The 11,665-nt window shown below is 38.6% G+C and overlaps 1 protein-coding gene across 3 annotated transcripts in view; it reads left to right on the forward strand.

The window, feature by feature from the left end:
- Positions 1-11,665, forward strand: part of TMEM131L (transmembrane 131 like) — a 163,763-nt gene that overhangs the window by 129,840 nt on the left and 22,258 nt on the right. For all 3 annotated transcript variants that reach the window (XR_008912917.1, XM_007496214.3, XM_007496215.3), the window contains exons 26-27: positions 4,520-4,674; positions 8,990-9,108. Coding sequence is in view for 2 of the 3 variants with exons in the window: in XM_007496214.3 (XP_007496276.1) it covers positions 4,520-4,674; positions 8,990-9,108 (274 nt within the window). In the remaining variant the exon portion in view is untranslated. The remainder of the gene's footprint in view (positions 1-4,519; positions 4,675-8,989; positions 9,109-11,665) is intronic.

Below are 11,665 nucleotides of genomic sequence, written 5' to 3' on the forward strand. Positions count from 1 at the left end.
CCTCCCCCTAGGGAAGGGTCACTGGAAAGGAAGGGGAGTCTGGGGGGGATGGTCGGATGATGTATGGAAGCACCATGTTGCCAGGAATGGGAATATGGACTGGATTTGCTGACTATTCCCAGAGAGGATAAGAAGCTGGTCCTGGAAAAGGACCCTCATTCCATGACCTAGATGGATAGTCGAAAAGGTTTTTGAGGGGTCTTTTAGTCCTGCCCCTTCCTTTTACAGATGAGGAAATCAAGCCCTGTAGGCATTCACTGATTTGCCCTTGTTGAGAGAGGTAATGGGGGTCTGAGGCAAGCTGATTTATTCCCTTAATCTAGAGAGTAAATAGCCAGTGAGCTCTTGTGCTCAGGAGCACTGTGTGTATATAAAGCTTTGGACTTGGGAGTTAGCAAAACCTGAGTTCAAATCCTAACTTAGAGACACTGACTAGCTATGTGACTGCGCAAATTTCTTATTCTCTGCCTTTCTCAGTTTCTTCATCTGTAAAATGGGGATTCTACCTAATAGCACCTTTCTCCTGGGGTGTTTGTGAAGATCTCAATGAAATAATCATTGTAAAGAGCTTTGCCAAGCTCAGAGGGCTTCTGCTGCTAGTTGGGGAAGGAAATGGCAAAGCGGCCCAGTATCTTTGCCAAGAAAACCTCAAACAGGTTTTTTGGCCCTTTGGTTGGTATGTACCTGAGATTTATTCAGTGTGTATATTCTTAGGCTCATCGTTGTTCAGTTGTGCTGACTCTTTAGGGCCCCGTTTGGGGGGTTTTCTTGGCAGTGACACAGGAGTGGTTTACTGTATCCTTCTCCGGCTCATCTTACAGATGAAGAACTGAGGCAAATAGGGTTCAAGGCCACACAGTAAGAAAGTATCCGAGGCTGGATATGAACTTGGGATGAAGAGTCTTAACTGACTTGAGGCCACTGTGCTGCCTAGCTGCCACATGCTCTGTTGTAGGGCAAGAATTCACCTTTAGTCAGTGAGCGGCAGAGTAACTTACCGTAGCCTAGGAGGCATCAGAGTCCTCTCGACTCCAAAGGTGACCCTCTATGCCATAGAGACCTTTTTTTATTTTATTATTTCATTTTTTTATGTAGCAGTTTTTTTTTGATTAAACATTTATTTTCCCTCCCATCTCTAAGAAGTGGGCCAGGGAACCTCCTGTAATAAATATGCTATGTGATTTTTACCCAGAGAAGGTAAAATGAGTAATATCTTTGAGATAATGCTTACCTTCCAAGAAAGAAATGTTTAATATCTCAGAACTGAGCTTAGCATTAAAAAAAAGAATACATTTTCAGTAAGTTAGGCTATTTCCTTTCTTGTTATTTCATGGAATAACATGATTTTCTATCCCTTTTCAGAAACTTTTCTCAGTCAGGATGTTTAGTTGCTTTCATATATATATTAAAATATATATTAAAAGGTATATATCTTTTAAATGTTAAAATTATTTACTCTACATTCCACTTGGATTAAGCTAATAAACATTTTTTTAGTTTTAGAAGGGTGTGATAGAGACATGAGAGAGAGAGATTTTGCAGGATTTGTGGACCAAGATGTAACAGTTTCCATTCAGTTTACTTCTTTATTTCAAGGGTACTTTTAGCTTAATCTTAGTTTTAAGAGGTCCATAAATTTGGATGTCAAAAATAAAAATACATCTTTATTTCAGTATAATTGGTTTTCTTTGTCATCCTGCATATTTATTTTATAAATTTGAAAACATTCTGAAATGGGCTTGGCAGGTTACACCAAACTGTCAAAGGCATTATTGACACTAAACAAAAGTTAGGAAATCTCTACTTTCACTCCTTCGTTTTACAAAAGAGAAAACTGAAGTCCAAATGGGTAAGTGAACCTGTCTGAAGGTAATAAGACTAGTTTAGTGGCAGATTTAGAAGTTGGGCCCAGTGTTCTGGATTCTGATAGTCTTTCCTCAATATGACATTACTTTCTCTTTATAGGTTACTTGAAGTTTTAATAGTGAAGTTGTTTTTAGATATTTTTTCTTTATTAAAAAAAAAATTGAGCAAATTCACCAGAATTCTTGGTGCTGATTTTATTTTTAATTCAAAGATATTTCATTTTCCCAATTACATTATATTTTTCAATATACGTTTTTCAAAATTATAAGATCTGAACCATCTCCCTTCCTCCCTTTCTTCCCCACACTCAGATCTAAGCTATGGATTTATTATCATTCAAAACACATTTTCATATTGGTCATTGTTGTAAAAGCATACTCATACATAACCAAAACCCCAAAATAAAACTGTAAATACCCGGACGTGAAAGATACAATGTTTTTACCTGTAGCCACCTGACCCCCAACAGTTCTTTCTCAGGAGTCATAAAACATTTCCCCATCATATGCCTTTCAGGATTGTCCCAGATCATTGCATTGCTGAGAGTAGCCAAGTTTTCACAGATAATAATTGTCCAATATTGCATTATTGTGTACAATGTTCTCCTAGTTCTGCTTATTTTGCTCTGCAGTTCCTGCAGATCTTTCCAGTTTTTTTTTCCTGAAATAATTCTATATATTATTTCTTAATAGTATTCCATTTGGTGCTGGATCTTAATTATAAATGTTAGGCATTAAATTGGAAGACTTCGATAGTAGAAGATATTTTTATGTTAGCTGGGTAAGAAAGGAACAAAAGTCTTTTTTTTTTTTAAGTAGTACAGCGTCTAGATTTTCAGGAATAAAGTATTTTGAAATCAATTGAAATGGAAACTATGTCCAGGTTGTATTTCTTATCACCCAATCAGAACATATCCTACTCTGTTTATGACCCAATTATAACAGGACACTGAGATAATAACAGATCTATTTACATAGTGATTCAGAATTTACAGAATTCCCTTGCCTGAAGTTGTGAGAAAGAATAAGTACTTTCTTCATTTTATAATATTATGGACCAATGATCCAGTGATGGAGTCAGGACTAGAACTCTGGGCTCTCTGGCTCTATCTTCTAAGAGAGGGAATGTAAGCATCCTACTCCCTTGCTTCCATTTTCTTAGAATGAGTTACAAAATATGTAGAATTCTCATTTTTTAAAAAATTTTTGAGAAAAATTCATATTTTTAACTGAATGTAAGAAAATAAGCAAATCTATACAATGAGAGATAAAAACTTATTAAAATTCCTCTCCTTTAACAAAGTAAAACCAAACAAATGATCAGAAGAGTAAATCAAATTATTTTCATTGTAATTCTTGTTTCTATGCTCCTGCTTGAAATCTTGTTACCTTTAGTCTTCTTTTTTCCCTTCATTTTTTCTTCTTATACTGTGGTAGTTAGTTCTTATGTGGTTTTTGGTTCTGTTAATTTCATTAATCATCATCTAATCCCAAATTTATCATTTCTATTACCTTAGCGAATTCTGTTAATAGTCATAATTTACTTGACCATTTTCCAATTGGTTGACAATATAGGTGGCTTCCAATTTTTTTTTCTTGTTCAAAATAGAAAATTAACAATTTTCTATGTTTTCAAATAGGCCTTTTTTCACTTACGTGATATTTTTAGGAGGTCCTCACTAGTGTAATGACAGATTCACTCCTTGTGAATGTTGCCTTTCATGGTTTTTATGCTACCTTATTATTATTAGACTTTGACCTAGCCAACAATTTATCAGTGTGTCTGTTTCCCTACAGTCAACATTGGATTTTATTTTATTTTTTTTGACCAATCTAGTTCAGATAATATGGTAGCTTACAGGTGTTTTGATTTGCAATGCTAGGGAATTTGAGTATTTTCATGTGTTAAATAGCACATATTTATTTCCTCTACTAATTGTCTTGTCTTTTGACCATTGCTCCATTAGGGTAAAGTGTTTGTTGTTAATTTGTATCTATCTGTCAATGGATTTGGATATATGAATTCTGGATAGCAGACCTTTAAGTGACATATTTATTACAAATATTTTTCCTCATCTGTCTCTTTGCTTTTGATTTTTAGATTTGCTTTGGTTGTGCAAAATGCTTTTAATATAATAATGAAATTCACAGATTTTTATCATCATTGAATTCTTCTGTTTAAAAAAGGTTCTCCACATTTGCAATATTCTTTTTCTTCCAGTTTGTTAATACTTCTCTGGTCTAGATAGTTTATTATCATGTGGGATGTGAAGAATGTATCCAATTCCTTTTTTGGTCAAATTGCTATTCAAAGTTTTACTAAATACATATTTGATTCCCCCATATTTAAGTGTGGGTTTATCAAATACCCATCTTTTATCTATACTGGGTTCTGAGCTCCTTATTTCACTGATCAGTTTTACTGTTCTTCTCCCATCATCAGTTGTGTTTAAAAAAAGTATTTAGTACTTTCAAATGAAGGTTCCTTCAAAGGAAGGAACACTATTAAAATGAGAGTAGCCATCCTCCGATGAATGAATGTGAAAGCAGAAGGCTTGAGGCTATAAGTAAGTAATGTGACCAGGAGGAAACCAACTCCTGGGAAATGAATTGAGCTGATTACTCAGATGTCGAATCATTTTTATTTATTTAAGGGAATAACCAGCAAATGGCTATTAAGAATGAAGTAGAAAATTGTGAAACTTTGAAAAAACAGGTTGATGTGAAACCTTCCTCAGAAAAGAAGATTCACAAAACATCTAAAGAAGACACATGTTGTGGGAAACAGGACATCCCTTCTTCAGTTGAGGTCTGTATTCAGCTTTTCTCTCCTATTTAAAAGTAATTAAAAACATAATTTAAAAAGCAAAACCCTTACCTTCAATACTGAGTATTGGTTCCGAGGTCTGAGTAGTAAAGGCGAGGTAGTGGGGAGTTAAGTGACTTTCGCAGGGATCACACAGGTAGGAAGGCTTTGAGGTCATAATTGAATCCAGATCCCCTCGATTCTTGGCCTGGGCTACCTAGCTGCCCCCTCTAAAAGCATTTATTTTTTTTTTTTAAATATATTTTATTTGATCATTTCCAAGCATTATTCGTTAAAGACATAGATCATTTTCTTTTCCTCCCCCCCCCCCCCCCCGCCCCCCATAGCCGACGCGTAAGTCCACTGGGCATTAGATGTTTTCTTGATTTGAACCCATTGCTTTGCTGATAGTATTTGCATTAGAGTGTTCATTTAGAGTCTATCCTCTGTCATGTCCCCTCAACCTCTGTATTCAGGCAGTTGCTTTTTCTCGGTGTTTCCACTCCCATAGTTTATCCTTTGCTTATGAATGGTGTTTTTTTCTCCTGGATCCCTGCAAGTTGTTCAGGGACATTACACCGCCACTAATGGAGAAGTCCATTACGTTCGATGATACCACAGTGTGTTTGTCTCTGTGTACAATGTTCTCCTGGTTCTGCTCCTCTCGCTCTGCATCACTTCCTGGAGGTTGTTCCAGTCTCCATGGAACTCCTCCACTTTATTATTCCTTTTAGCACAATAGTATTCCGTCACCAACATATACCACAGTTTGTTCAGCCATTCCCCAATTGATGGGCATCCCCTCGTTTTCCAGTTTTGGGCCACCACAAAGAGCGCAGCTATGAATATTTTTGTACAAGTCTTTGTGTCCATTATCTCTCTAAAAGCATTTATTAAGCACCCACTATGGTCTGGGCTCGATACGAGGGACACAAAGAAATACAGAAAACAGTCCTCGATCTCAGAGAGCTCCGTCTAATGGAGAAGATGATGTGCAAGCCTCCAAATACACACCAGATAGAGACAAAGTAAATTAGAAATTACAAACTGTGTTTTAGGAAGATGTTCAGGATGGACTGGAAAAGAGGAGATAAGATGCGGTTGCTGGGAGATTACTGTAATGCCGTGGGCTTCAATTGGGACCTTGCCTAGGGTTATGGCCAGGAGGTATGTGAAGAAAGGACAGATTGGAGAAACACTATTGAGAAAAAATAAACAGGGTTTGGTGGAACTTAATGGCTTGAGAGGTGGAGAAGAGCAAGCAGTAGTTTTCTTCATTTCTTTGCCTACATCTGTCTGTACAGTTGACATCCAAGTCTTAAGTGTGTTTGTAACCAGGTAAGTGGCAGAATGATGGGAGAAGTTCAAAAACCAGGAAAGATGGCTGATTTGGGGGCAAAGATTATAGACCTCCAATGTGGAAGGGTCTCTCTCTCTCTCCCCCACCCCCATTTCACTCTACCTTTTTCCCTATCTGTCTCCCTGTCTCCATTGCTCCTTCTCTCTCTCCCTCCCCTGCCTCTCTCTCCCCCCCATCTGTCTGTCTGTCTTCCTCTCTGTCTCTCTTTCTCTCCCTCCTCTTCCTCCTCTGTCTCTCCCTCTCTGTTTCTCTGTCTCTCTCCCCCTCACTCTTTTTTTTTTTTTGAGGAAGACCCAATATACAGGATTAAGGGTACCAGAAAGACATTCAGGCTTGGAAATATCCAGTAGACAGTGGAAGACACAGCTTTGTTTTAGGGGAAAGGTTAAGGCTGTAGATTTAGGAATCATCTACTAATTGGTGACAGACAATGTGATTCATACAGGGGTGTTATTCTTAGAAATTGTGATTGTTAAGAAAGGGAAGGAAATTGCATAGTCTTAGGGGATATAAATAGTTAGCAGATGATGGGAAGAAGACTGTGAGGAAGAGATTCTTTGAGGCCAGGAAATGGTCATAGAATTAACTGGAGGTTTGAGAAAAATGTATGGATTTGAACACGGTAGATTCTCAGAATTGGCAAGGACCTCAGAGAGTCAATCTGACCTGTACTTGAGCAGGAACTTCTGAGATCCTCAAAAAAATCATCCTGACTCTCCTGTAAGACTTCCTTTGAGGAGGAACTAGAATTCATCCTGAAAAGCAGACTCTTTTCATTTTTCTGATGGTTAGAAAGTTCTTTATATTAAACCAAAATCAGCCCAGCTCTTCCATTGTGACATCCCAAGCCTAGTTCTGCTCTCTGGGGCCAAGCTGAACAAGTCCAATCGGGGGTTCCTGAGCGATGCCCTTTAGGTACATGAAGACAACCCTCATTTCCCTTTTTTAGTCTTACTTTTCTCATGCTAATTATAGGTTTGGATTGGGCAGAATGTCTTCAATACATTCTCATGTAGTTTGGAGTTCTCTGACCATGGTGGCCATCTTTCTTTGGCCGTTCCCTGAGTCCTTTCCTAAACTATGGAACCCATACCTAAACATGGTGATCCAGATGGGGCTTGACCAGGGAAGAGGCTGATGGAACTAACTGGAAACTTCATTCTGCTCTCTCTACCTCCCCATATGTGGTCAAAGGTCACATCAGTATTTTTGATTTCCATTTTATTTTATTTTTTAAATTAATGTATTTAGTACATTTAGAACGTTATTCCTTGGTTACGATAATCACAATATTTACCTCCCTCCCCTCCACCCACCTTTCCCCCAGCTGACGCACAGTTTCATTGGATATTACTTGTGTCCTTGATCAGTGATTTCCATTTCATTAATTTTTTTAACATAACACTTTTTATTTTTAAAAATTATTTTATTTTTAATTATTATTTTTTCAAAAATTATATGTAACAACAAATTTTTGCATTGTTTTCCCAAATTATAAGATTGAACTCATTTCCCTCCCTCCTTCCCTTTCCCCTCATGGTACTGGCAGGTGGTTGGACCTGGGTTATACATGTATTATTTGATTTCCATTTTAGATTGAGCTTGCATGGCACTAAAATTCCTCCATGCCTTTTTCCAGATACACTATTCTTCATATCTTCTCCCTGTACTCACGTCATTGGTGTTTTGAACCTTAACGTTCCAGACACTAAACTTTATATTAATTTAGAGCTAGAAGAAGGGTCATTGAAGCTGTGTCATCCAACCCCCTCATTTTACAGACAGTGTCCATCAGGCCTCCTCCAGATGGCTGCCTGAGCTTTTCCCCTCAATTGAAGCCTGTACATTAATTTTTGGAGTCTCATGCAGCCCAGCTGCTCTCTTGGTCACCCCTGCCCACTTCCCAGGCCCCAGGCCTAATGCTGATGACTTCTTTGCCCTCTGACCTGGGGCTGGGGGTGTGCCTGCATCTCAGAGCTGCAGGGACACTTCCCTTTTCTTCAGTGAGCTGCAGGGGGCAGCGGCTGACTGTGCCTTGGCCATTGGTGTCTGTTTCTCCTGCATCCTTTTAGAGCACAGCCACAGACCACCTCAACAGGACTGTATTCAAGCCCCATACACGGTCCCTCCCTCATGAGAATAAATGTGGCTCCCTTGGGGGCAGGGACGGTTTTGTTTTTTGTCTAGACACATAACACCTGCTTTTTGTCTCGGCATATAGTATTGGGATAAGGCCTGGCAGCTTTATCCAGGGTGCCAGCCTCAGGAGAGGAGACCCTATGAGTTTTATTCATGTTTTGTTTCTTCTCTACATTTAGAAAAGTTTGTTGAATTAATATAGAATAAAAACAAATCATATCTTTAGGAACCTAGATCCCTGTTCTGTTTACCCAGAAACGAGGGTGCTTAGTTGTTTTTTTAACCATCTAAACAATAAAGGCTTGCTTTTTATACTTAACTCCCCCTTTTCCCCCCAATAAATAAAAAAGTAAATTCCCCCTGGGTTCTATTGGAGTGATTGCTGGTGGTGCTTCGGTAGTAATTTATGTGAATTGCAGGAACAGAGCCAACAGGTTGGGGGGGGGGGGGATTTATTGCAGGAGAATTTAACAGCACCTTGACCATAAATCTAGCAGATGTTTCTCATTTTTAGCCCATTAAGAATTTTTATAGACCAGGTTTTCTTCTCTCTTGAGGGACTGAGGGAGGTGGGGAAGGGAGGAGAAGGCAAACATACCAGAGATGGAGAAAGTTATGCCCAAATTTCCAGTGGTTAAAAAGGACCCAAATTCTGGGAATTTAAGTGGAATGAGGGCTTGAAAAGGAGAGGATGATGAGTGAAATGGTGCATCCAGAGGCAGGCAATCATTGGTTCAAGTTAAACCACTGATGAGTTTGTATGAATTTGTTGGTCTCTGACTGATCCCTATCACTGTGGCTATTGTCTTTACTTTGTAGCAAGAAGAGAAGAAGAAGAGACCTCAAGAAAAAAAGGATGGCAATCTCCCAAATCTAAATTGGAATAAAACTAGAACGTCTAGAAAGAACAAGAAAAAAGGTGTTACTGCATCTGCAAGGTGTGTTGGGTGTAATTTCCTCCATTTTCTTAAAAATGATAACCAAAAAACCCAAACCAAATTCCAAACTGTCATGGCCTTATGTTATTTCTTGCCTTATCTCCCCCTTTTCCTCTCTTTCCCATTCTCACCATTCTCTCCCAGGGTTACCTGAAAGTACACCTTTTCACTTTTGAGATGAGTGAAATAAATCCTCAGGATTGTAAATTTCTTTGATTACAGGTGCTTATTTTTTATGGAGTTTCTTTAAAGTTTTATGGAGAACATGCCATATTGTACTCCCTTGTTTAAAAAAAAAATCCTGTGCTTGAAATTCTTTTACTCTTCACTAAGTGTAGTATATTTTTAAGCCCACATCTTCTGTCTTAGAATTGACACTAAATATTGGCTCCAAGGCAGAAGAGTGGTAGTGGTAAGGGCTGAGTAATTGGCTTAAGTGACTCGCTTATAGTCACACAGGAAGTGTACAAGTTTGGTTTTGAACCTAGGACCTTCTGAATTCCAGTCCTGTTCTCTATTACTGAGCTATTTGACACTATATATGACACTTAAAAAAAATTAACCCTTACTTTCTGTCTTTGTAAGAACTTTAAAAAAGAAGGGCAAGGACCAGGCAAATGGGGTTAAGTGATTTGCCCAGGGTCACTCAGCTAGGAAGTGCCTGAGGCCAGAACTGAAACCATGTCCTCCCAAATTCTAGGCTTGGCCCTCTATTTGCCCTGCACCTAGCTTCCCCAAAGAGTGGCATTTTAAAAAAAATACACAAAATACATGCATATGTGTATAAAATCTTTTTTTCATCCCACATTTGTCCATATCTAGCAACAAACTTAAAATAGAAAAGGAAGACACTTTGACTTTAATATATTTCCTGCTTTGTGCTAAATTTTCCCTACAAATATGCAATTTGCTTTATTAGAATTAATTACTTGAATACCCACAGACCTGTTCCTAAAGAAAAAAGGAAAAACTCTGACTGCATTTTCTTGTTCCTACCTTTAACAGCTGTGGGAAAGATGGAGATAGGAATAGAGAGGTGGCTTTGGTTTCAGAAAGACCCAGACCTGAGTCTCTCTGCCTAGCAAACTTGGCTTCTCTCAGAAGACTCAGCGGCCACTCCCCCTCCCCCTCTCAGTCTCTCAGCCTTTAAAAACCTGACTTTCCAACATAGGCAGGTTAGGAAGAGGGAAACGTTTTAAAGAGGAATTAAAATGTAGTTTCACCAATTAAATATTATGGCTCTGCGATTAACTTTAAAAGCAGAAGTCTGCGGTGCCTCCAACATGGGGCGAAACCACTTGATTTGGTCTGTGGTTCTGTAGGCCGTGGCCTTGGAGGCTGTGAGGACCTTGGGTGCAGGGTATCTGACATATGGAGCGCCACCAGGGCCAGGTTTCTCAAAGGCTCCCCTCACCCCTGCAGAGCCACAGCGACCCAGTGACCTGGATGGGGCCCCACGAGAATGAGTCAGAGGAAGAAAGAAAGCCGGTGTCATGTGCTCCATTTCTGGTTCATTTCTTTCACCCTGTGTAACCGTCATGCTTTAGACTCACGGGATGCTGTGGCTCTCTCCAGGTCACCTTCCTGCCTCTTCGTTCTTGCCGTGCTGTTGTTTACAGACATGCTTCTTAACAGCATTCTCTTAATTCTAAATACCTTTCTTCTACCTTCAATCTGATACCAAAGTCCCTAGCCTTGAAATAAGAAAGGGTAGCCACCTCAGTAATAATAACAGCTGCTGACATTTGTAGAGAATTTACCCTGTGCCAGACGCTGTGCTTTACAGTTATTATTTCATTTGGACCTCACGACAACCCTGGCACTAGGCGCTAATATCATTTCTGTTTTATTTTATAAATGAGGAAACCGAGGCAAACAGATTCACCTTCCTGACTCTGTGCCTGGTGCCAGATCATTGCCACCTCTACTTTCATTCATTGAGCATCTCTCCTTTTACATGGTTTAGGGGGAAAATGAACACCTGACCTGGCTCAGCGTGTACAAGTTGTGAGACAAGTCACTTCAGGTCTCCTTTTCTCTGTAACATGAGAAAATTGGTCTCGGTAAACTCCAAAATTCCCTAAAGAGTTATTCCTTTCTCAGACCATCAGAATGCTTCTCTTTACAGTTCTTCCTTCTCTATCTTGTTATCTCAGGTCTTACTTTACTTGTGTTCCCAAAATAAAAGATCAAGTACCATTCTTTTTTTCAACTTTTTGCATCATGGGTCCTTTTTTTCCAGTTTGGTAAAATGAATGGACCCAGGATCCCTCCTCAGAATAATTACCCTGAATGTATAAAGGAAATATATAAGATGTAATATACATAGTAAATACATAATTTGTTCATCTATAATATAAATATATAAGATTATAACGGAAACCCATCCTATTGAAATAGTTATAAACTATTTTTTAAAAACAAATTCACAGATTTCAGATTAAGAACCTCATACATAGATGTACATACATGCATATATGTGTAATTATCTATATGTGTACATGTAAACAGGTATATGTTTATAATTACATGTGTATGCATGTAATATATAAACATT

Source organism: Monodelphis domestica, chromosome 6 (assembly GCF_027887165.1).
Source record: "Monodelphis domestica isolate mMonDom1 chromosome 6, mMonDom1.pri, whole genome shotgun sequence".
NCBI lineage: Eukaryota > Metazoa > Chordata > Mammalia > Didelphimorphia > Didelphidae > Monodelphis > Monodelphis domestica.